Source organism: Hibiscus syriacus, unplaced genomic scaffold, assembly GCF_006381635.1.
Source record: "Hibiscus syriacus cultivar Baekdansim isolate YM2019G1 unplaced genomic scaffold, ASM638163v2 tig00111199_pilon, whole genome shotgun sequence".
Taxonomy (NCBI): domain Eukaryota; kingdom Viridiplantae; phylum Streptophyta; class Magnoliopsida; order Malvales; family Malvaceae; genus Hibiscus; species Hibiscus syriacus.
The window spans coordinates 638,919-666,114 of NW_024063015.1; the positions used below are offsets into that span (position 1 = coordinate 638,919).

General features: G+C 33.3%; 2 protein-coding genes and 1 pseudogene across 2 annotated transcripts; 1 reads left to right on the forward strand and 2 right to left on the reverse strand.

Moving 5' to 3' along the window:
- Positions 1-4,715: 4,715 nt before the first annotated feature.
- LOC120155606 (carboxyl-terminal-processing peptidase 3, chloroplastic-like) lies at positions 4,716-11,413 on the reverse strand. Its single transcript, XM_039167124.1, has 12 exons — positions 11,019-11,413; positions 10,827-10,908; positions 10,230-10,360; positions 9,890-9,976; positions 9,493-9,571; positions 9,158-9,246; positions 7,636-7,683; positions 7,096-7,215; positions 6,892-6,978; positions 6,654-6,803; positions 5,592-5,699; positions 4,716-5,220 (listed from the first exon to the last, which is right to left on the reverse strand). The coding sequence occupies exons 1-12, from the start codon at positions 11,355-11,357 to the stop codon at positions 4,975-4,977; spliced, it is 1,566 nt and encodes a 521-aa protein (XP_039023055.1). The 5' UTR covers positions 11,358-11,413; the 3' UTR covers positions 4,716-4,974.
- Positions 11,414-12,090: 677 nt separating this feature from the next.
- LOC120155598 (1-acyl-sn-glycerol-3-phosphate acyltransferase 2-like) lies at positions 12,091-19,126 on the reverse strand. The gene is made up of 11 exons (XM_039167118.1): positions 18,944-19,126; positions 18,267-18,389; positions 17,631-17,670; positions 17,431-17,504; positions 17,204-17,263; positions 16,276-16,353; positions 14,084-14,242; positions 13,437-13,562; positions 13,003-13,095; positions 12,697-12,783; positions 12,091-12,575 (listed from the first exon to the last, which is right to left on the reverse strand). The coding sequence occupies exons 1-11, from the start codon at positions 19,022-19,024 to the stop codon at positions 12,336-12,338; spliced, it is 1,161 nt and encodes a 386-aa protein (XP_039023049.1). The 5' UTR covers positions 19,025-19,126; the 3' UTR covers positions 12,091-12,335.
- A 5,266-nt stretch (positions 19,127-24,392) lies between these two features.
- Positions 24,393-26,618, forward strand: LOC120155616 (annotated as a pseudogene).
- The last annotated feature ends 578 nt before the right edge of the window (positions 26,619-27,196 follow it).

Consider the following 27,196-nt stretch of genomic DNA (forward strand, 5'->3'; position numbering starts at 1 on the left):
ATTTTGCTCACAATAACAAAATATTTACAAGAGAATATGAATAAAGAGTAAAAAGTTCTTCTCTTGTGTTTGATTGCTTGGATAGGTGTTCTAACCCTTCTTCAAGTGTCTTGAACTTATATTTATATGTTGGAATGTGTTTGTGGTCGTTTTTAGCCGTTGGGACTGATTTGAAGCTGTTGGGGATGTTTTCTCTACAAAATAAAACTGTTAAGTATAGAGGGTATTGGTACACCTACAGGGAGTATCGATATTACCTTTGTTATTTTTAAATAAAACTAGTCGTTTTTAGTCGTTGGGCCTGATGGTATCGATACTATTATGTAAAGTAGTATTGGTACCCCTTTGGGTATCGGTACCATTTTTGCATTCTGTAATTTGAGCAATGCTGGTATTATCGATACTACCTAGTGAGTATCAATACTTTCCTTATCTTTGGTATCGATACCATATGAACAGTATCGATATTGTTCATGAGGTATCGATACTGTAAGAACAATATTGGTACTTCTTGTCCAGAAAAGTATTTTGTGCTCAATTCCAAGTTAAATGAACTTTTAATTATTTTTGAAAAACTTTGAAAACTTTGAATAAATTTAATTCAAGTCCAAAAACATTTTGCCTTAAAACAAAACATTTAAAAAATTGTTTTTTGCAAAACTCCCCCTTAATAAAATATTTAATGAAAAATATGTCAATTGTTGAAAAATTTTCAGCTCCCTCTTTTTCATTTAGAAATTGAATTTTTCAAACCCATACTTTTCCCCCTTTTTGTTATATCAAAAATAATTCAACTTTAAAGTAAAAAAAATAACATTTGAGAGTAAGAGGTAAATTTGACATTAAAAACATTTGAAAAATCTAAGACTCCCCCTCAAAAAATGCATTCCAAAAAAACATTTGACTTTAAAAAAACATGACACTTAAAAAATTGAATTTAAAAAAAGAATAACAAACATGTTAGTAGCACATGAAATTCAATATATCCAAGTCTAAAATAAACTTTATGCAAAACCAATTGTTGAAATTAAGTGCATATGCATAAAGTTATCCAAAAATGTTATGCATTAAAAGAAAATTTGATATCAATTGTTAGAGAGATATCATTTGAAATAAGTTATATGCATAAACATTGAAATTTAGGTCAAAAATTAAAATTTGTAAAATCAAAGCATTTGAAATTTGATATCAATTGTTAGAGAGATATCATTTTCATTTAAAACCAATTTTGACCAAAATTTATTATGATGAACTAAAAATTATGAAAAATCATTAAAACTTTAGAGTTTTCATCATAACACATTTTTCAACATACATGAGATAGAAAACATGAGATCATTTAAAGTCAAAACTCATGCATGTATAAACCTAAATGAGCAACCAAATAATCAAAAAGCAAAAGCATTAAGCTTAGAGGTTACCCATTCCTTTTCAAGTGTGGCTAGAGCATTTGAACATCTTCATTTTCATCATCATTACTCCCACACACCTATAAGAGACATTTAAGTAGATTTTGGTATCCAAATTTCTTTGGATCCTTGAACGTTAGTTTCAATTCCTCTTGTTCCCTTGAGAACACATATTTGTCTAATTTTAAAACGTTTTCCTTTCTTCAAAGGACAAGTATGTTCCAAATGACCATGAAAATGGCAATGTGAGCATTTTGCCATTTTTAAACATAATAAGTTGTTTTTAGAAATTAATTCTTTTTCTTTTGTTAAGCTCTCGAGCTTAACTTTCAAATCAAAATTTTCTTTTTCTACATCATTGATTTTGACTTTTGAAAGTTCTAAATCATTTTTCAAAATTTCATTTTGTTTTTCAAAATCAATTTTTGTTTTCAAAACCAAATCATTTTCAATTTTAAGTTTTGAAAATTAATTTCTTATATTTGGAATGCATGGTCTCAAATTCCAAATACAACTTATTGTAAGCAACTGTAACTCATCAAAAGAATAAGAATCTAATTCATTTGAGTTAGAAGTTACCATTGAATCTTCTTGGATAGCCATGAGGCATAGGTTGGCTACTTCATCTTCATCATTTGAGTCATCTTCATCACTCCAAGCTGCCACAAATGCCTTTTTCTTGTTTTATCACTTCTTCTTTAGGAGGGGACATTCATACTTGACATGCCTCGTTCTTTGACAATTGAAGCACTACTGGGGACTCTTATTCTTACTCGATTCATGTTTCACTTCCTTAGAAGTCATTAATCTCTTGAATCTTTTGAAGAGCTTGGCCATCTCTTCCTCTTCATTATCGTCTTCATCCATCTCTTCACTTGAATCTTGATTGCTCTCATTGGTGGATTTGAAGGCAATGTCTACCTCATTCTTCTTCTTATTTTGATTCTCTTTATCTTCTTCATCTTCCTTCATCATCAGCTCATGAGTGAGAAGAGAACCAATCAACTCATCGAGAGTCAGAGACTTTAGATTCTTTGCCTCAATGATCGTCGTCTTCTTTGATTGCCACGACTTTGGAAGAGAGTAGATCATCTTCCTCACAAGCTTCTCGTTAGTGATTACTTCTCCAAATCCCTTTAGATAGTTGACAATCACGGAAAATCTATCCTTCATAGCTTTGATATTTTCATCCGGTTTCATCTTGAAATTCTCGTAGCTATGGTTGAGAAGACTTATCTTGGTTTCCCTCACTTCATCTGTTCCTTCATGAGTGACTTGGAGCTTATCCCATATCTCATTGGCATTGGAACAAGAGGAGACTCTTCCATATTCATCCGGGCATAATGCACAAAATATGATGTGCATAGCCTTAGCATTAAGTAAGAACTTCTTCTTCTCTTCATCACTCCAATCATTCATCTCATCGGGTGGTATAGAGTATCCCTTCATGATTGAGTTCTAAGCTCCTAGATCATTGGCTTGAATGAAGAGCATCATCCTATTATTCCAATAGGCATAATTAACTCCATTGAAGTAAGGTGGCTTGTTGACCGGTTGTGAGTCTTCAATGTAGTAAGAGTCGGAAGTCGAAGCCATCTTCTTATTGGTTGCGTCGGGAATTGGTAGAGCTTCTTCTAGGATCGTATTAAGGTTGTTAAACCTTCTAATGAGTCAAACTATGATACCAATTTTTGGGATTTTTGAAGCTCAATTTGATCAACTAAAAATTGCACAAGGGGTGAATTGGCAAAAAATTGTTTAGGGAGTTAGGAGAATAAAAAATAGAAAAAATGCCACAACGATTTATAGTGGTTCGACTTCTCAACTAAGTCTACCTCCACTACCTTAGCTCCCCACTAAGAATTTTCCAACAAATTCACTAATTTGTTCTTTTTTTCAAGGACAAAGAGATAACCTTTACAAGACTCCCTAGCTTTTCAAAGGCTCAGCTAGAACCAAAATCTCTTTACAATGAAAAAGATGTAAACAAATAAAACATCTAAAAGGTAGGGTGTTTACAAGAATTTAGCTCACAAGAATAAAATATTTACAAGGAATAGAAATAAAGAGTGAAAAACTCTTCTCTTGTATTTGATTGATTGGATAGGTGTTCTAACATTTCTTCAAGTGTCTTGAACTTATATTTATATGTTGGAATGTGTTTGTTGTCGTTTCTAGCCATTGGGAGTGATTTAGAGCCGTTGTGGATGTTTTCTCTGCAAAATAAAAATGCCCAGTACAGAGGGTATCAGTACTCATACAGGGAGTATCGGTACTTCCTTTGTTATTTTTAAATAAAACTAGTCGTTACTAGCCGTTGGGCCTGATGGTATCGATACTAAGCCTATGGTATCGATACTACTATATAAAGTAGTATTGGTACCTCATTGGGTATCGGTATCATTTTTGCATTTTGGAATTTAAGCAATGTTGGTAGTATTGATACTACCTAGTGAGTATCGATACTTCCCTTACCTTTGGTATCGGTACATATGAACAATATCGATAATGTTCATGAGGTATCGATACTGTAAAAACAGTATCGGTACTTCTTATCCAGAAAAACATTTTGTGCTCAATTCCAAGTTAAATGGACTTTAAATTATTTTTGAAAAACTTTGAAGACTTTGAATAAATTCAATTCAAGTCCAAAAACATTTTGCCTTAAATTGTTATATCAAAATATAGTTCAACATTTCATTTAAAGGTCTTAACCTTTCAATACAAATTCCTCTCCCTATATAAAGGCTAAGTTGTGACACATCTCAACACACAACTTTTCCAATTTTCTTTCAAATACTTTCCTTTGAATTCTCCGATTCTTCCAAAGTCATTTTCCTGTGATAAATAAAGACAAAGATTGTGTTCGATTGTTTACTACGGTTGTGCTTATTGTTGTGAACGTTTGTTGTTGTATCCTGGGAGACCGACGTCTAACGTTACTCAAAGCACCGGGGAGAGGATGAATATGTCTTAAGAAAACTGTTCATACAAACCTCAACAAAACTCTTCTTCTATTTAATCAGTTCCATCCGATTACAGGTTCCATTTTAATTTCACAATTTTTTTAACTTTATTATTGTAATTGAATTTTTAGATTATAATACTACAACAATAATTTTCAATATTTGCAACAAACCAAAAATTATACAGAAAACTACATATCCAAATATTTATGTACCATCAAAAGGAGCTCTGGCAACACAACTGGACTGAGGTTGTTAGTACCAATGACGATCTCTTATTGCATGAATTAGAATGAATTGATTGAACTTCTTGCAAGTTGAAAAATAAGAACAAACAACATTTAGAAAATGCAATACAACTTCTTTCATCTTTTCCCTATAAATAGAATGAATTGTTTATACAAATCATCTGCAATTGTTTGTTACTTTCCCCCAGCATACGGGACTGCCTTACGCAGGAGGCAAAAGTGGTACAATGTTTGGTCCAATTCCTACTGATATACAACTTAAGATTGACTGTACTAGCTAAGAGTTGAGTAAAGCATACAGTTTATCTGGTTCCTAGGATCGGAAAATTCAACCCTGCAAACTCGGGCGTTTCAAGAAGCTGTACCTTTAGGCTTTTGGGTGTCCAACTCATGCTCTGCTACCATGATGCATGAATCAGCTTCCAGAGACAAAGCCGGGCTTTTCTCTTTCAATGTTTCCTTGGGTGGATTGAACATGTCAGTTGTGCATTGTACATCAGGCGTTATGCCAACTTGATCTATGTCATGAAGAGCAGGTGATAGATACTTTGCAACTGTTACGAAAAGAGCAGATCCGTCGTGCAGCTCTGTGATACTCTGCAGCAAAATTCATTCAACAGTTATGTCGAATAAGCTTTGAATGATTAAGGCTTCAATTAAAGTCTACAAAATGGCCAAGTTCAGTACTAGAAAACAATTGGAATGCGATCCATCACTTGTAGGATTAAAGCAAAACTGGATAATATTGACAGGCATACATCATATAAAGTCATTCACATTAATAGCATTTGTGGTGCCAAAACGAATTACAGAACAAGCACCGCCAAAAGAAAAAAAAGCACCATTGGTGCTAAGTCCCATTGCTTTGGATGGGATAATTATCCACCAGTTTTTAACCAATATCCAGAGCAATTAAATGAGGTATGGAAAGATGAATTACCATCTCACCAACTGAACATTAAACTTACCTGAATTTTCCCTTTACCAAAAGTCTTGTGGCCCACAAGGATAGCTCGGCCATTATCATGCAGTGCACCTGCCAAAATCTCACTTGCACTCGCACTTCCCTCATTCACCTATTACAAAGTAAAATGATCTGTTTAAGTTCTTTAAAGTCATAACGAAAATTAAAATAAACAGATGCAATAAACATTTTCAGATTTTCAACAAAATTTCCGAGATTCAGCTTCAAGTTTCAGGGAGAGTGAAATGATCTAGTAAAAACCTTAGCAAAAACATTCTAAAAGTATTTCAATTTGGTGAAGATACGACATAGAGTTACGATCATTCTTATGCATTTCTCAAATTCATATTTCTTGGCTACCAGAGGTCATCTTTTTTGTGGTAGTTCATCCACTCAACCGAATCGTTATCTATGTTGAGAAAACAGTACATAAACTAAGAAAAAAGGTTAACTAGTTCAATTTAGGTTGATCTGAACTGAGAAGCTAAATATTAAAATACCTATCATACTCTGGCTGACCTGTCAACTAACACATGAGCTAGTCAAAAACTCTCTGTTTTAGAAAAGGTGTCGTGTTCTAGGTTACATTTTCCATAGTTAGTTACAGTAGAAGGTTGAACAAGAACAAAGGGACTTTCAGATATAAAGTTCATATTAGATGACAGTGGATGCATGTTCTGATAAAATTTGCATAATGACAACAAGAATGGTTGCCCAATGATCCGGCTAAGCCGTGATATAGGACTAGAAGCAATAAACTGTTCAGAAAACTTATGCGCTAACACACACATGGATACACAAAAAGGAAAGAACATAAAAATAAGAATTGTTCCAATGTTGTCAAAACTAGACTGAAGTAGCTGGTTGTCCATGCGGTCCAATACTCAACGTACTGGTTGAATTAATAGAAAACCAGAAAAATCAATTTTTTTAAACTTATTTTCAAATCCTTTTACGTGAGATTGATATATGTGATGAAACTTCGACATTTAACCCCTTGAATTTTTATTAAGATCTTGAATTATTCCCTTCAGGAAAATTTTGAATATCAAGTGTCAATACTCACAAGAACAACAAGAGGATCATGCGTTAAAGCATGACCATTGGCCATGTTAATGGGGGACATATGCCCATCACGGTCAATAGTGTTCACGAGAGTCTCATTCCCATCTAACCATATCTGAGCAACATCCAGTCCAACTTTCACTAGACCTCCCTGCACAATGATTTGGGAGGAGAAATTTAAGGACAGAAATTCCATCAAAATTATATTCAATCAACAAATATAGGACTGAAAAAATAACCGGGTTGTTCCTCAAATCCAGTATGTACGATTGTACACCCTGGTTCTCCATTTCATGAATTGTATTCTTCATATCTGTAGCAGCAGTCTGTCAAAGAAGAAGAGGAATGTCTTTATTAACCTATCTGGTAGTAAAATAGATCAAGATCATTACTTTCACAGTCACTTTTGCATGACAAAAAAAGGCTAGTTAACTGGTGATTACCTGCGAGAATGTCAATAGCTTCACGTAACCAGTTTTTGTTAGTTGGCCATCTGGGGTTCTATGAGGGATGACAGTACTGGATATTGGTGAAAGCCTAATCAACTCACGAGGTAGTTTGACCTTCAAGTAGAACAGGCATGTTTCAAAATTAACAGATAAAAAAATATACTAAAAGATTCCATTATACTTATAATCTAGTAATGTATGCATAATTCCTTGACTACTATAGCCAATTTTCAACTTTCCTTTCTATTTGTTGGGAAGCAAATCAATAGCGTAAAACTTCAAACAAAAAATGATAGGTGGCAAGTGATTGTTACTTCCCTTCTAGAAGCAAAAAGAAAAAAAAAAGAACAGAAGGGGAAAAAAAGGCATTTGAACACAGAAACAAACAATATTTTGAAAGAAGTAGCTATTTATAAATGAACCTTTCTGAAAATGATATTCTATATATACAAACAAAGGAAAAGAAACAATCAAAAGGAGCCCTAAAAAACACCATTGAAATGCCTGCATAATGAACATTGAACGGTTTGTTACCTCTTTGATACCAGAACCACTTCCTGAACCACTTCCTGAACCATTTCCCTGCAGAGCAAAACATAAGTTTTATTAAGCATATAAGCATTATGCGAGACCAATAATTTATTTAGATCGCCTGGCCTAATTCTGTCTAAAACAAGTAATACCCAAAAATAAAATATGAACTCAAGAGTTGAAATGAAACATAAGAATGTCACCAAAAAGGAGATACAAACACTTATGCCACTTTCACAATACTATATTGCTTGCTTTTGTGACATAGGTTATGCAGCAAAGTTCAACCAAGTAAAGATATGATAAATTTCATCTTCCACGTGCTGAGGAAATTTTTTAGGACCAGGCTTACCTTAGATTCACTGTTAGCTCTTACAAATAACCAATACATGCTAAGAGGGGTGAATTGGTCTTTAAAAACTTTGTTGTGCAAGCAACCATAAAATGAAATCTTGTACAAGGAATTTAAAGTGGTTTGACTTTCTAAACTAAAAGTAGTACCGTTACTACCGATACTCCCTTTGTGATTTTGGAAAACAAAAATCCAATAACCTATTTTGGTACCAATATTGTGCAGGTATCGATACTCAAGTTGGAATACCGATACTCCCCTCCCGACGGTTAGAATTTTTGTATTTAATGCAGGCAGTATGATACTCCAAGTACAAGTACCGGTACTCAAGGTGTTTGGATAGCATTTGTTGTGGGAAATTTTATCCCAGCGGCTCTATTAACTCCCACAGCAACTAAAACGATTAGAGTTGAATGAAGAGGTATAAAAACAAGATTTCAAGTCATATGTGAAGACAAGAGATCAAAGAGAAAGCCAAAGCAATCACATTGAACCAAAGTCAAAGTAAATATCCTTCATTTGCTTTCAAAAAACATTATTGTACTCATTTGTTTTATTTGTCAAGTGTTCTTATTTGTTCTTGTACAAACAATTTTCTTGCGAGGTTTTTACAATTTTCTTGTGAGGTTTTTCTAAATTTGCAAATTTGTAATTTTCTCTTAGGAGAGTGTCTCAAGAATTTTGGGTATAATTCTTGAAGGAGTTGTAAGGTTACACCTTGTCCTCAAAGGTTGATGCAAATTAGAGAATTTGTGAAAATCCTTAGTTTGGATAGCTAAGGTAGTGGACGTAGAATTTGATTTAAAAAGTCGAACCATTTTAAATTTCTTGTGTTCATTTTTCTATTTTCCATAAGCTTCCACAATTATTTGCAAATTCACCTCCTCTTGGCAATTTCATTCTTTTGATTGACTCAAGATTCACTATTTATGCAAAGAGATTATAACTTCTAGTTCATGATAAAGGGAGGGATAGAGCATTGTCAACTCTATTTCAGTCAATGTCTTCAACAGATGCTCAAGTTTAACGCGTCTGTATTTGATCTTAGTGCAATGAATTTAAAGAACGCCTGATCTCAAATCACTACATGTCCTGTCAAGATAAAAATGATCATATTTTATGCAGATTACTGAATCTTCATTTAGATTACAGAGAATCAGGATGGATAATTACTCTGTGGAGCTTCACTGTAACCGATGTTCCGGCTTGGCCTCTAAGCCTCTGGGCTGCTGATTCACTGTCAACACCATCAAGTCTCTGCCCTGAAACATCAAAAACAGCATGAAAATTTAAGCAGAGTTATGTTCTAACATAAGAACCATATTTGGAAAAAAAGAATGTTTTCACTCATGAATCATATCTTCAAGAAAGAAATATAGACGTCATGTATTTCTGAATTTGAATTGATAAAGCAAAAACAGTCCTAAATAAATTCAGCCATGATATATTACGAAAATTGTAATTTGTAACCGTGGAGGGGCAAGGTAAAAGCCCAATAACATACATACCATTAATCTCAATCAACTCATCTCCATCATGTATACCAGCACGAGCAGCGGGGCTACCCTCTACACATGACAAAACAACCTGCATGGTTTAAATAAATTATAATCACAATGCTTGAGCTTATTATTAATGTCAAATAGGAAACATTTTAACATACATAATGACTATCAAATTTGAGCAGAAGGTAGAAATCATTCATTAGTGCCAAAAAAATTGAAAACTTTATCGGGAGAAATTTACACTAATCAGTTTTCAATAATCCAGAAGGAAAATTCGTCACCTCCAATCCGTTGTCATTTATATGAACTAAACAAATTTAAATTGATTGCCACTGGAGCACAGATTTTTCCTGATCTCCTCCCGCAGGTTGGCATTGAAAGATAAGATTTTTGCACTCACCAAGTGACCAGTTTTTGGTTCAACACTTATGAATAAGCCAACTCCTTGCAAATTCCCATCGCTCCCAATTCTAAAACTTTGGTACTCCTGAAAGAGAGAATGTGACAGAATGGTATGGTAATCCTTCGTGTAGATCCATCAAAAAATAAATAAAAAATATTGTAATCACCAAGAATTAAGTAACCCTAAGAACAATTAGTAACTTGGCAAGATGAAAAGACATAACAAATGAGTAGCCACGTCACAATTCATCTTGTTTTTTAGCATCAGTATGGTACAAAATTATCCTAGCTAAACCAAAGCACAGTTCTCACAAGTCATAAGATGCAGATTGTTATACCTTTGGACTGATAATCCTAGTGAAGGGATCTCCAAGAGTTGAAAGCATTCCTCTGATTTTACCGTATGCGGCATCAGCTGACTTCAAGGGAAACATTTCCACCATGGTTTGCTGCAACTTCAAATCCCAGTCTGCAATAAGGTAGCTCTCAATAATTTATTTACTCACTATATGTTCTTTCTTAGTTCCAAAATAACAGAAGTAGGGGACAAAAAAAAACATAATACTCTATGTATATATACCGCTCCCTTCCCAACGATCTGTGAAAATCTAATTATCCATAAGGAATTTAAATCTAATTTTTCCAACTTCAGCCACAAGCATAGACCATAGCAGCTTCTATGTGGAGAAAAAAAAATCCAAGTCAGCGTTGACTGTAACAAATGTCAGTATATCATTTAGACTAAGGATTTATTTAATACAAATGTAAGAGCCTAACTTGAATACAATAAAAGTAAAAAAAAACTCACTTAGAAAACTAGAAAATCTTAGTGCGTGTTCTATTTTCTATTTTTAATGAAAGAAAAGAAAAAAACACACAATTGCTCAATTCCTCGTGTAGTGAAAGAAAAAGAGAACGAGAAACAATTCAATTACCTTGATGATTAAATGTAGGGTCAACGAATGTTTCTCTTATCAACCCCCAAGCTTCCACAAGAGTTCTTTGAACTGTGTTCACCTAACACAAAAACCTCTAATCAGTCAGTAATTTAAGTTCGACAGTCACACCAAGAACTCAGTTCAATGTCTAAAACCATGTCGGACAGTAAAAATAGAAAAACGAAACACCTCTTGAGCGCGGGAAACAGGAAAAGCAACGGTGAGGGACTCAGCAAAAGCCGGAGAATCACTACAAACGGAGGCCAGAGCCGTGGCGGCGGCGGCGAAACCGACAAAACCTTTTGTTAGCGACTTGATCAGGTCATGAGCGGTGGATTGTTGCGTAGGGGCCTCTGTTTTAACCGACGGGTGATGGTTATCGTTGCGGTTAAAAGAAGCGGTGGGACATGAGACACTCGGTCTTTTATGAATGCCAAGATTCATGGACGAGAATCGATGAGAAAAGAGGGGAACCGAAGTGAGCCGTGAGAATTTCAGGAGATCAAAATTCGGGCAGAGAGGCTCCATTATTTTTCGAAAGAAGGAATAATAATGTTTGGATGGTGGGGAAATCTATCTTTTAAGTCTGTAAGAAGCTGAGAGTGAATTTTCTTTCTATATTTTGCTGGCGGGATTCTGGTGGATTCGGGCCCACATGAATCTAACGGTGTGATATTTATTTATTTTCCTTTTTTGTGGCAACGGGATCTGTTGCGTAGCGTGTTCGGAGTATCTATCAGAGGAAGAATCCACCACCGTCTGCAACACGTGTGTAAGAATATAATTTTAACAAGCCTAAATTCTATTAAATGGTTCTTTCTCTTCTATCTCTTCTGATTTTGGCTGTTAACTTTTAATTGTTATGTTCTGCTCACACTCTTGTTACATTCATAAAAATTGTTAATTTCTAATTTAATCTTAAATTTTAATTAAAATTTTAATTTAATTTCTCCATAATTTTTATGATCCATGTTATAGATAAATTTTATTTATTTTTTTCACTTATAAGTTTCTAACTAATATGTTTATGAACTATGACAGTATGACACACTGAAATAGAAAATAGAGAGAGAAGGATCTGGTATGTGAATAAGGACTGTCATCTCTATGAAATTATGCCTGAATGAATAGAGAGGGGGCTAAATCACAAATTACATATATGTCATAATGTTTCATCTTGGCCATGCTACATTACAGTACATAGATCAGATTTCGAGCCTATTTTTTTTTCATGCCCTCCTAATCACAAGCACAAGAAGAATATTTGAATATGTTACGAATCAGTATAGCACATATTATCCTAATACAAACATTTTTTGCTACTGTCATTTTAACTGTCTAATACAAAATTTACCACATAAAAGCAAAGAATTGATAATGCATACACTTCTGTCATCTCATGACCAAAAGAAATATGTTTGGAAACATGTCAAATGAAAACGGACTAATGTAAGTGGATGTGATACAGACATGAAATTCCCGGCCATACGGAGGAGGGAGCTCGATCTACTGCTGTTTCTCCTGTCTTGCCGCTGAACTCTCCCCTTCCTTGAGTTTTCCTGCTGCAGCCTTGGCAGTAGTTGAACGCTCTGACTGAGAGAAGCGAATCATGTTTTGCATGAGAACGGTAATAACGGCCAAGCCAAATGCTGACAATGCAATGCCCTTCCATGAGGATAAAAGCGAAGACAATCGGAGAAATCTGAGAGCCCCGAAAGCCATGAGACATGCCCAAGTGGATACAACCTGACCAAGTCATGTTAGTTCCAGAAACAACTTTTATAACACTGAAATAACTACACAATGCCACATTAACTGAAGAAAATCAAAATGAAGATTCGTTAATATGAAAAAGAAAGAGCCTCACCAAAAGAGACTTGATTGGCCGACCAATATCCTGCAATGGTTGGTCACTGAAAGTATCATCATCTATGTGCTTGTCTAACAACTTGTCCTATACGAAAAAAAGAGAAACAATACAATAAGTAGGAAACTCATGCATGGCACAATAACATATACGATTAATTCACACATAAAAACACGACAATACACAAGCTTGTCAAGGTTAAGAGTAATTATTCTTTTCATTTTTGAGAATAAAATTCATCTTAGACATGCATTAAAGACCACCTATAACAGTGTCTTCATACGACACTAGATGAATATTACTCACCTTCTCCACAAACAGATCTTTACACCACTGTGCAACAGCCTCTTCCGTTTCAGGCAGTTCCTTCATGAAGTGTCGTTTTATGTGTACATGCACCTGCAAACGAGAGAGAATATATCTTAACAGATGAATAAACCCAATACAAAGATCAATGATGCTGGTAGGTTTAATCATCATAGCTTCAGAGTGACACATATGTTTACACCATAGGAAAAGAAATGAGTAAAGCAAATGCTCTTTCAGCATGACCTATGACTATTCTAAGTGAATTTCATGATAATGCATAATTTAATGAAGTCCTTGAGGAGATGTGCGTCAAATTCTCCCAAGGATATATCATACTAAACAAGGCAAAAGAAATGTAAATACTCAAAATCCATGCACAATTATGCAAAAATATTTGACTTGTTTTTCAATTAGGATGAACTCTGACTTACCACAGAAGGTTGCCCCTTGAAAAGTCTAAGCATTGTAGGTGATGGTGAGCTTTTTGGAATAGCCAATGTCACGTCATATATGGCTGGGACAAATGAACGCATGTGACTTACAGCTGAAACAAAACCCTGAAGCAACACAAGTGATATTGATATCTCAGACATGTTTTTCATATGGAATAATGATTAGCAAGGGCCTAAAAGATGAGTGCTATTAACAAAATAAAGAACATTATTACAAACAAGTAAGACTACAGCCAACATGATTAACTCTGAATTAGGACCGGGAACATATGTGATGATGCACAGATATATCGTGGCTGAGGCTGGCTAAGTATCGAACATGTGCAAAAGAAGCAAACTTGCAAGGCGAGAAACTGTCTGGCAAGAGTTTACAACAAAATCTACCTATAATGCTTTAAGGTAAAAATATGATAAACCTTGAACTGAAAGAGTGCCAAACACACACATACATTAAAAAAATGAAAAATAGCCTATAATTTAACAAAATGCTATAAGGTAGTGTTGGAATATTATGAATCTTGACAGTTCCCCACACACACAGACATACATGATACATATATATATATAATGATACCTAGATAAAGATGATAAGAAATTTAAGAAAACCGGAGCAGCAAAAATCCAACCTTTGTACGAGGAATCAAAACGTTTCTAGGTACAGGCAATCCTTGTGAGGTTGCATATTCTTGGGCTGCTACAAGCTTTGCTTGCGTAAAGCGAGTTCCTTCTACGAAAAGTGCCAGCCAAAACGGATGTGGAAAGTCCCTTAATCGTTGAAGGCCTGCCTGCACATATAATTCCACAAGATTTTGACAAGACAAATAAGGTAGTTTGAAATCAAGCATGCACAAGCACACAGCACACAAATACTTATGGTCAGTGTATGTGTATACTGTATAGAGGCATAAGTAACCAGCTATGTAGCCCGGACTCTTCATTTTATGCCTGTGACTGACACTTGGATATTGGGATATGACCTACAAGGATCATCCAAATATATGTAAAAATTTAACCATACCTGTGTCGGATACATAGCCGTGTCTGACACTTGCACATGATTCCAAGTAACATCGGTAACCAGTGAGGTTAAGGTGTGAGCCTAAGCGCTCAGCGGCTCAGGTACAGTAAAAAGGATCAGAAGCGCCTCAAAACCTCCCAGGCAAGGCTCTTTCAAAGAGGCAACACTTTTCTTGCACAATGAGCTGCGCTTTATTCTAGGCACAGAAAAAGCCAGCTCCACCTTTAGGACTTTTCAGTTTCCATTTTCTTAATTTCTTGGTTTTAAAAAGCGTAAAGCGCCCTAAAGCGCCTAGGGTCCTAGACGCCGAAGCGCTAAGCGAAAGCGCTCGCTTTATGCACAAGAAGCGCCAGAAAGGCCGAAATTCACAAAAAAATACAAAATATTTATAAATTATCTTATAAATACTTAAATATCAAAGTGTCAATACATATATTCAAAACTTATAAGTACTTAAACACCAAAATATAATTCTCAATTTACTTATAACTTATAAGTTATAAACACTTAAATACTTATATACGATTAACCATACGACTATACGAGCATACTAATCTCAAAAGATGGTCTACACTAAAAGTAGTCTAAAGTGAGATGAACAAAAGTATTTTTCTAAACCCTCAATTCCTTATAACTAAAAATCCTCTAAATCGTCATCGTCATCAACTCGGACAACACCATCTCCTTCATCACTAGACACTCCAATATCTTCTTCCATCTCATCTTCATCAACTAAGCATCTACGAGATGGTCTACTAGAGATAGGATTATGAGAAGGAGATTTTCCTTTATCATTTCTCGATGGTCCGGCTCCATCATTCACTACTTTTGATGCTCTAGTTAGATAACTAGGCTCATATGCACCGGAAGCGTTAGCAACATCACTCTATGTCAAATCCTCACCAACAAACACCGCCTCATCATCATCTTCATCTTCTTCCATTCTTCCCATCAACCACTCATTGCTCTCATCAATATCTTGCAAAAGAATGGGATCGGTCTCCTTACTTTTAGCTCGGCGCTCCAAGGCATGATTGAATTTCACAAACACCATGTCATTCAATCTATATTGTGCCAATCTATTTCGTTTCTTAGTGTGAAGCTACTACAAGAAAAAAAAACCAAAACTGATAATTTAATAGCCCGCTAAACCCTAAATAAGCCCAAAAATCGTATCTGCTAAAGCCCAGAATCGTATCTTCTAAACTAGCGATTAAGCGCCGATTAGCGCTTTGCTAAAAGCGCTGCAAAAGCGCCGATTACTACCGCTTAATGAATTCGTAGTACTTTTGCTATGCTGAAGCGCCAAGGGCCTCGCTCGCGTCGCTTAGCGCTTTAATCGCGCTTAAGCGGCGCTTTTTTAAACTAAGCTTAATTTAAAAGCCAAAATACTATAAATGTCATCTTTATTTTATTAATTAGTCCAACCCACCAACTTTATTGTGTTAACAATTCAAAACAAGTTTAAAACATTGTAATGCAACAAGAACAATTCATGCTTTGTCTCTGTTTTTGGGTTCGTAGTTTGAACTGTAATTTATTTTTTCCATTATTTCTGCAATCTGAATTTGAAACAAATATTTTACCTTACTAATTATTATTTACATGTATTACATATAATATTTTTATATATATATATTATACGTAGTGCTTTATTTTAGTTGGGTCAGAACTTTTTCAGCGCCTTGTGCCTCAGGCTATATGGAGGTCATAGCACCTGGAGTGCACCTAGTGCCCTTGACAGCACTATATCTAACCCTTAATAAACATGCATCAACAAAAGGAAAAGCAAACTTCTACCTTTAATGTGTTCTCATCCTTTGCCCAGCTTCGTTCCAGAAACAGATACTCAGAAAACCACATTGACCAACCGATGACCTGCACAATCAGACATGATTCTATTCTTCATAACTAAACACAACTAAATCAATCTCGCTTCTTTATAAAGAAAATTTTAAAATAAAACGTTGTATTCACTAATACAGTGAGATTCACAGATGGCAAATAAAGCAAAAGAAAATCTAGACTTCAATTACTTCACTACATGACCTATCTTCAAAAGACCAGCACTAATTGTCACTATAAAAGTAATAGCACTTGCCTCATCATTTTGCTTTAGTTATAAAGACGAAAATGTTAACAAAAAGAAATTGAGCCAATCGAACAAAAGTAGACAAGAAAAAGAATAAACTGCTGCTTCCACAGGAAGCTTGTTTATCCATCACCGGATCACCCAGATAAATTTCATTAATTTATACGACCATATTCATGAAAATACTAAGGTCATCCCTCCATACTCCAGACAGCTCACTTAACATGTGATTCAAACCAAACTTAAAACTATGACTAAGAATACTAGATTGTTCACTTAAGAATACTAGATTTTCAAGTGAACAATCCTATTCCAGTTCTAAAAGCAGAAGCTAATATTACATAGGATAAAATTAAGGAACATTAACCAGAATGTCACACTAATCATCTTAATATTCTTTCTTATCTCATTAACTACCTATTGCACTAATTACAACTCGAAATAAATACACATTAACATGTGTGCTCAAGCACAGACAACTGTGTATGAAAATACCATGCAATTGGCATTGTCATTAGCTATTACCATTTAAATCGAAGACAAAATATGAATATCATATAAAACTAAAAGAATTGGTAACAAACACAATCTCATGATAGAAATTTGAAACTTCAAACAAATAACACCAACACATACCGGAAGAAATTTTGATGATTTCTTCATAACAGCTAATGAACTGCCGAGACAACCCGATCGCTGTCAAAAGCAAGTGTAATTGTATCTTAGCCCAGAAAGCATTTTAAGAGAGAGAAATGAAGTTAAAGTGCCAAGTAGAAAATCTCTGAACACTGCCAAATATGTTTTAGAATGCATGCTTCAACAGTATGTAAAAAATTCTGAGTTGGAATATGTTAATTACAGACCTGAGCCAAAACCCATCCAACTAACCAATCAATATCACTTCTGTGATTTGATAAGACAAGGGCATGTTCCTTACCTGAAAAAATCTACAATATCAGATGGCAAGAAAACGATTCAAAAGATTTAGTATAGAACAATAACCATTATCCATGTAACTCTAAGACCGAGACCTAAGTTTCCTAGTAGAGGAGATTGACGTCACCCATTAAACTGAAGCTTTCATGGTCTGCAAAAACTTTAATCTGCAAATATATGTATCAAAGATCTAAAGTTAGTTTCTAGGAGACCGCTAAAGAAATGGCATCCATGGAACCAGTTCTTTTTCCACATTAAAAAAGGCTGGCTCAATAACAGTCAATAATTAACAACTTATTCATATAACACCTATCAGCCCTTAGAGAAGATAGGTCACACCAATTGTTCAACTCATTACTTGCCTAACATCTAGATGAATTGACAATGCACTGATCTTGATGCCTCTGGACACCAAAAATATGGGTTGGGCAAACATAATTCACCTAAATAGAGTTAGGCAAAACTTGCCACAGTCAGAGTCCCAAACGAAGCAGAGAAAATCTTTAACCGGATTCTGCATCTAGATACTTAGCATGCAAAATTATTTTGGAGACCTTTTTGAAGTCTAGTTGGAAATGGAAATACAAAACAATTCAAGCATTTGATCGTCATAAAATGCTGTCTATGATTTCAGAATTAAAACAATACAATGCAGAAAGGATTTCAGAATTAAACTATGCTATCTTCAAAAATGCCCAAAAGGAATAATATCTTCAAAAAGGATTTCAGAATTAAACAATGAAACAAAAGAGCTGGTTAACACCTTAACTCCCGCCCACCAATCAACAAGCCATACGAGTTCTAGCCACAACAACTCTGCCACCACACGGTTGATCTTTCTATACGTCTTCTTGGAAAGTGTCCGAATTAGAACAAAGCATACTGCCTAAAAAGGGCATCATATTGTATAAGATTGAAAAGGGTCATTGAACAAGAGAGTCAGAAAAACAAAATTTACACATCAGCCAATGAAACAAACCGAACTAACTTATCTAACCTAATAAATCATGATTGTTACGAATACATAGGGAACAAAAATGAACTTTAAAATACCATTTTTACCATCAAACAAAAGCAGAGGCTTGTAAAAGCTGAAATCAAATATCCAAACTTAAATTATCTTTTTCCTTTCCAAAATTTTATTAGCTCAGAAGCAAAGTATAATCCAAAACCCAAATTTGCATATGCAAGCTCATTTATAATTCAGCTCAAAAGGAAAACCAATTTAACAGCATTTTCCTTTCAATCCAACCGCAACACGTATGAGAAAAAGGGAAAAACGCAGAAAGCTACATTCAACAAAGAAAAAAAACAGAGCGCGAAAATTACCAAAGAAAAGAGGAGGGGAGCGCACTTAATCAAATCAAAAGAAGAAGCGAAACCCTTGAGAAGTAGAACAAAAGAAAATAATCTATCAAGAAATAAAAGGAAAAAAAAAACCTGAATGAGATTGACAACGAGGCCGGAGATGAAGAAGAGAAGGCCCAATGGAACGATGACAGTTGCTGCTACAGACGCCATGGACCACAACTACTCCAGATCTAGAGAAATCGTAGCAAAAGGGTGATGCAGTGAGATTTTAGATTGATTGGTTAAGGAAAAAGGAGAAGATTATTTTAAATCTATCCTTCGTTTTTTATATAAATTGGGAGAATTCATTGTATATAATGTTGCTATAAAGATGATAAAAACGTCAGCCACTCTTATATCACCTCTCCTTTATAACGGGATTTCATTGGAGGGGGAGTTGGTTTTAATAGATTTGATAATATTATTTTTTATGTGTTTGTGTAATTATATATATGATTTTATATTAATTCATATACTTGTTAAAAAAAAATTTCTTTATGATTCATGTCGGATAAAATATTATAATTCATATATACAATACATAAATTTAAAATATTATTATATTGATCATGGTATTATTATTTTTCAAAATTAAAGCAAAATTAATATATCATATATAAAATTATATAAGACTAAACTTTACATATTATGTGTACAATTAAGATTGCTATATAATCGTTGAGATAAAAATAATATTGTTTTTATTTTTTTGAAGCTTTAAATTCGAACAACAACTGTGTATGCGAGACTTTTTGTCAATATATTAGTAAAAGTCTAAGTAATAATATGATCACTCTAAAATATTTAAAATATAATGTATAAATTAGATAGTTTTTTCTCTTTTGAAAAACATAATTTTCTTTAATGGTTTGTCGTTCATTTTTTTTTTGTTAATTGATGACAGCACCAACATCAATGGTGGTTGTTGACTGTCTATATCTATTTATTATCTTTTTCCTTTCTTATATTGTATATTTATTTTTTTTTATTTTCAATAAGTCTATCTATATGACACATTTTCATATGTTTTTTTGTAGTACGTTTTCTTTTGTCTTTTGGTATATTTTTTGATCGTTTGACTTTTTTTTATATATTTTTTTGAAGGGTTGATTTGATATCGCCCCAACTAATCAAGATGTTGCTTATCTGATATCTTATTGATCTTCCCTGCTTTAGACCCTCGAAGTAGATTTGAATATCATTTTACGTCCGTGGATAGCTTTTCATGTCGTTCGAGTTTGATTTGCGATCTTGTCGACGGTCTTTCAATAGCTTGATATACTTTTATGGTTCGTTTATCGATGCGATCATATACATTTATATCTATATTTATTCGAGTATTTTTAATCTTTCCTCATATAGTCATTATGATCTTAAGTTGTTAATTTTGTTTAAATGATTATAGAAAAAAAATTATGTATTTAATTTACGATTATGATCGTAAATCTTTAATGTAATTTGTGATATTTACTAGTTTAAATAAAACTAATTGGTTTCGTCCAAAAAAATATAATGTATAATTATGGTATGTTAAAATTAAGAACATTACTCTCGTGTCAACAAAAATTATGGTGCAATTATAAAATATTTTAGGCGCTGAGGAGAGTGACCAGCAGCAGATTGCAATATGACGATTTTCTCGAAAAATCATATTTTTCTTAAATATGTACGTGTCAGACACCTTTGAGATAATATTTCGGATCTAACACCCTTTGCAGAAAGGCGCAACCTATGCACCGCGCCTTACGTCATGTGTTGAAAGGCACGACCCATGCACTGCGCCTTGTGTGACGTATAAAGATCATGTGTTAGTTTCATAAATTTTTTTAAAATAGTGTCTAATATGTAATTAACTTTTTTATGGTGATTTTTATGTAAAAACGTCAATTTTATTTATTTTTTTTTGTGTGAAAAAAACTTTCTACATTAAAATCTTTAAATTTTCTTTTACAAATTATTTTATAACTTGACAAATTTTATTTTTACATGAAATTACACAATACGTATAATCTAGTATAGGAAATCTTTGAGGGTAAGCAATTTAAAATATGAATAATTTTATAAAAGTTTTATAACTAGTATTTCTTTTACAAAATGATGACGATGATAAGAAATATTTTATAATTTAAAAATTATAAATTTCATATATTTTTAAAAAATTTATTGACATTTAAAATTAATTGTTTAGAAATATAAAAAATTTTAAAATAAACTTTTAATAACAATTAAGGGATCAAATGAATTATTATTTTTTAACAACAGTTAATAATTTTAATTTAATTTTAATAAAATTGAAATTTAATATTTATTTTATATTTTTTAAAATTAATATTAGAAAGAATATTTTAAATATATAGGTGATATTTTTTAGTTTTACATTTTTTTTGAATTTTGATACAAGTTTAGAGAGTAACATAAAAGAAAGAAAAATCTTTAGATTTTTATGTATTTATTTATACTTTTCTTTTATAAATATTTTACCATAATTTTTCTTAATTAATTTGAATAATAGAAAAATAAATGATTAATTTGAATTATAACTCATATATTTAAAATTCAATAAAAATAAAAAAAGAATTAAAAGTTAATAAAATTTAATAAAAAAATGTAAAGATAAAAATATCACATATATATTTAAAATATTCTTTCTAATATTAATTTTAAAAAATATAAAATAAATTTTAATTTTTAATTTTATTAAAAATGAATAAACATTATTAATTGTTGTTAAAAAATAATAGTTCATTTGATCCCTCAATTGTAATTAAAAATTTATTTTAATATTTTTTTATATTTTTAAACAATTAATTTTAAAAGTAGATAAATTTTTCAAAAATATATGAAATTTATAATTTTTTAAATTATAAAATATTTCTTATTATCATCATCATCATCATTATCATTTTGTAAAAGAAATACTAGTTATAAAACTTTTATAAAATTATTTATATTTTAAATTACTTACGCTCAAAGTTTTCATATACTAGATTATATGTATTGTGTAATTTCATCCAAAACTCAAAATTTGTCGAGTTATAAAATAATTTACAAAAATAGATTTAAAGATTTTAATACAGAAACTTTTTTGCACACAAAAAATAAATTAAAAAGTTGACATTTTTACACAAAAATACCCTAATAAAAATTAATTACATATTAGTTTTAGAAAATTACGAAACTAGCACCCAGTCTTTACAGATGGCTTAAGACTCAATTCATAGGTCGCGCCTTATACCACGTGGCGCCACATCAGCGTAAGGCTCGGTGCATGGGTTGTGTCTTTCTGCAAAAGGTGTTAGATCGAGAATATTATCTCAAAAGGTGTCTGACACGTAAATATTTAAGAAAAATGTGATTTTTCGAGAAAATCACCATGCTTCTCGATTTAAAAAATAAATTAAATAACATTTTTATTAAATATTTTTAGTTACTCTCGCCCATCTAATGTGAACAAATATACAAAAAAGATTTAAACTCGAGATAAATTTAAATAATAAAATATATTTAATTAAATGAACTATTTCTTGAGAAGTTATGCAGTGTGACACCCTTAATATACAATTAAGAAAAGGTGTTACCGATTTTGTTATTATTTAAATAATAAAATCGATAAAAAATTACCTAAAACATTAATTTTTTTTACATTTCCGATAAAGTGCCTAACAATAACAAAATAGATAAAAAATAATAAAATATATAAAAATAATAATATTTTCAATAATTTTTTACTAATTTTATTATTTAAATAATAAAAAACCGACAATACGATTTTTTGATCACATAAAAAGACTGCCACGCATTATCATTTCGCCAATTTCTTGCTCATTCGTTTATTTTCTTAAATTCCTCATCGTGTCCGCTGCTCTGTCACTTTTTGTTTTTGTGGTTTCAGAATAAATAATGTAATAATAACCATAAACATAGAATAGTGGTAGGAATATTTTATATGCCCTGAAATAATTTAGAACATATCTAAAAACATCTACTAATCAAATTAATATTCAATTTTAAAAGGTGTATTAGAGCTTTAGTGTACAACAGCATCATCAAAATCAAATTAATTAATAACATTTAGTTTCGTAAACTTTTACATACAGAGAAACAAAATGCCCAAGAGGACAATATCCATTTATATTTTCTAAACAACAATGGCTAACCCGACAAGTATCAGATTATTGGGAATATATATTTACTCTTTCCTTAAACCCCATAAATTACCAACATCAATAATAAAATGAAATTTACCCACACAACAAAAGTAAAGGATTCATTCGTGCTTCGTGAACCATGAGCATAACAACAAAAGCAAACCTCAATATTGCAGAAAAAAAAGATGGCTGAATCACAAAATTCCAGAGTCTTTTTAAAGAGAAACCATTAATTTAAAACTGTATCATCTCCAGAAGCATCCCAAATTCACAACAACAAGCCAACAAAATCAAAAAGAAAAGAAAAGAAAAACCAAAGTATAGATACATTTAGGGACGGGGGAGACTTGTTGAAAAAAAGAAGAAAGAAATCTACCTAGATAAGTGAAAAAACGGAGTGGAAGATCCGAGAAAACCCTAGATGGAGACGAGGATAAAGCCTAAGTGTATTCAAGCTGGTCTCTCGGAGCATATCTTCGATCGCCTCCACGAATAGGCTTAGGCTCCGAATCGGCGGCACATAAAGGGTCAACGGCACAGCCGAGAAAGCCACCGTGAAGAACAGTTGCAGCATCTGCTTTGGATCTTTCCTTGATTTGTTCTCTGTAGACGAAGAAGAAAATGAAACTTCAAATTTGAAGAAGGAAAAATGTGGTAAGTAGAGGGGAGCTTGAAATTGAATGGCTGCTGGGGGGAAATTTGTGGATGCCAACTCCTTCCATTTTATAATATTGGTGGTACTGGCAGGGCAGACCTCTCTACACAATTTTTTTTTTATTTGGATCTGATTTTATAAGTCAAGGTATTTATTAAAAAAACAATTATTCATCATTTTTGCCTTATTTAGTACTACTTTTGTTTAGGGTTTGAGCTGTACAATTTGGTAATGGTACATTTCAGAGCAATAAATTGGTAGATAGGCCACCACTTTTTGCAGGATTTTCATGGTCATAAAACTTTATTATAAAAACATATAGAAATTAATATCAAAATATTTCCTTTTATTCATCTTTTAAATTTAATAAGATCAAGGGATGGAGTTAAAAGAATTTAAAAATAAAATATAATTTAATTCATGAATATATATTAGAAAAAGTATTTTATAACTAGTTCATTTTTCAAATAAATTTAGAATGAATAAAATGTAATATATGTTCAAAGACTTATTATTTTAACGATGAAAACTCGTATATATGCGATGTTTCAGCTCAAATTTCTAAAAAATAACAATAATCTTTTAATCACTAAAATTATTTTGCGGTAAGTCAATCATTTATTATTATTATTATTTTGAAATAAATTCAATCATTTATTGAAAGTGCCACTTACGTTGGATTTTAATTGATTCACGATTTGTATATGGGTTTTCCCTTGATCAGTACTCTTTGGCAATGGATTTTGTAATGTAGCTTCTATTCTATTCTATGTTAATTAGAGAGTCACCTTCTTTAATTATGAATTTTAGGATAACTTTTTCCCCTTAATTTTATGAATTTAATAATTTTAATTTTTGAATTTTCATAATTTATTTTGGTCTCGAATATTTTTTATTCATTATCAAATTAAATTCAAACATAATAAAACAATAATATTGAGGGTAAAAATAACTTATAACTATCCACCCAAGAATAACTTGGTCTACTCTTATGGACGAAGCCCAAATGACCGGTAGGGCTATGAGTATAACTTGTAACTATCCACTTCAATTCTCCCAAATCGGTGAGGGATCTGATGTTCCATCAATTCCTGGAAGCCGCAAAACCTGGCCAAAACCCTTTGAGCCTCAGCCAACTCCCGTAGGAGCAAAAGTACAGAAACATCTGCAACATTCTCCTATCTTTAACCCACAAAAGGTCCCTCTCAAAGGGTCTCCAACTGCATGCCCACATCATCAAATCAGGCATACAAACCATCCCTCTCGTTTCCCATCACCTCATCAACTTCTACTCCAAGACCCAACTCTCTCTCTTTTCTCGCTTAGTCTTCTTCGAAGCCCCACATAGAAGTCCCACTACATGGAGCTCCGTCATCTCCACTTTCGCCCAAAATGAACTCCCTTGCCTCGCGCTCCAATTCTTCCGTGATATGCTTGTGGATCACATCAGGCCCGACGATCATATCTTCCCTAGCGCTACTAAGTCATGTGCCATCCTGGGAAGGTTTGATATCGGGCAATCCATGCATTGCCTGGTTTTGAAAACTGGGTATGATACCGATGTGTTTGTAGCCAGTTCTTTGGTTGATATGTATGGTAAATGCGGGAAAATTAAGGATGCGAGGAAATTGTTCGATGAAATGCCTGATAGAAATGTTGTTTCTTGGAGTGGGATGATATATTGGTATGCTCAGTTTGGTGATTTCGAGGAAGCTTTGGGGTTATTCAAACAGGCTTTATATGAACGTTTGGACGTAAATGATTTTACTTTTTCAAGTGTTGTACAGGTTTGTGCTAACTCGACTCTGCTTCAGTTAGGTAAGTAGATACATGGGTTGTGCGTTAAAACAAATAATGATCTGTCAAGTTTCTTGGGGAGTTCTTTGATATCTTTGTATTCTAAGTGTGGAGTGATTGAAGGGGCTTACCGGGTATTTGATGAAGCCTCTGTTAAGAATCTTGGGATGTGGAATGCAATGCTGATTGCTTGTGCTCAGCATTCACATACCGAGAAAGCTTTTGATTTGTTTAAACAGATGGAAGGACTTGGGGTCAAACCGAATTTTATTACCTTTTTGTGTGTGCTCTATGCTTGTAGCCATGCTGGGCTTGTTGAGAGGGGGCAGCATTACTTTGAATTAATGAAGGAATACGGAATTGAGCCAGTTGATCAACATTATGCTTCTTTGGTTGATTTATTTGGCCGCTCAGGTAAACTGCAGGAGGCACTTTCAATAATAAGGGAAATGCCCATTCAGCCAACAGAGTCTGTCTGGTCTGCTTTTCTAACAGGGTGTCGAATTCATGGGAACGCTGAATTGGCGGCCTATGCTGCTGATAGGATCTTTGAGTTGGGAACTGTGAGCTCAGGTTTGCATGTGTTTCTGTGTAATGCTTATGCCGCTGCTGGTAGATATGAGGATGCCGCCAAAGCTAGGAAGATGCTTAGAGACCGAGGGATTAAGAAAGAGACGGGTTCGAGTTGGGTTGAGGAGGGAAATAAGGTTCACACATTTGCTGCTGGGGATAGGTCCCATGCAAAAACAAAAGATATCTACCAAAAATTAGAGGAATTAGGAGACGAAATGGAGCGAGCTGGTTATGTTGCAGACACAAGTTTTGTGCTGAGAGCTGTCGATGGTGAAGAAAAGAATCAGACAATCAGATATCATAGTGAAAGGCTAGCCGTTGTATTTGGGCTCATTACCTTTCCACCAGATAGGCCAATCAGGGTTATGAAGAACTTACGCATCTGTGGTGATTGTCATACAGCAATCAAGTTTATGTCCAAGTGTACTGGAAGAGTAATTATTGTGAGGGATAACAACCGGTTTCATCATTTTGAGGATGGAAAATGCTCCTGTGGTGACTATTGGTGAATGAATTATAGGATACCATTATTGTATCCTAACAAAACTCTGAAACAAGAAATGAGCAAATAAATTCATAGAATGAGTATAGTGTGAGACAAAGAAGCCGCCAGCTATTTTGAGGATGTCAAAAATGCTTCTCTGATGACTATAGATGAACAAGTTGTAAAATAGTATTTATTGTGTACCTTAACAAAATTTTGAAATTAGAAGAGGAAAATAAAACTGATGAAAACCTTTTTATATGATGCTTCTCTGATGGTTAATCTATTTTTGTTTATGTGATGTTTGATGCTCAAGGATTACCGAGACACACTGAATATATTTGCTTGTAACATGTTGTTTTGGTGCTTACTATCCTATGTTTAAATGTAATGTTTGATCATTGACCAGTGAAGAGTCTTGATGTATTCCATGTTATTATGGCTTTCCTTCTTTTCATTCTTTTGTTATTTACCTTCAATGGTTGATTACATCTGTTGCATGGACTTGTGGACTTCACTTTCTTTTGAGGTTAGAATTACAATAAGGCATACTGGGAGTTTAGCAGCCACTTTACTATCTGTGGCACTGATAAAGTGTTATGCTGGGAGTATAATGTGACATAATACATCTTCACAATTTAAAGTACATGATTAACTATGATAATTAAATTAATGTATTTACTTTT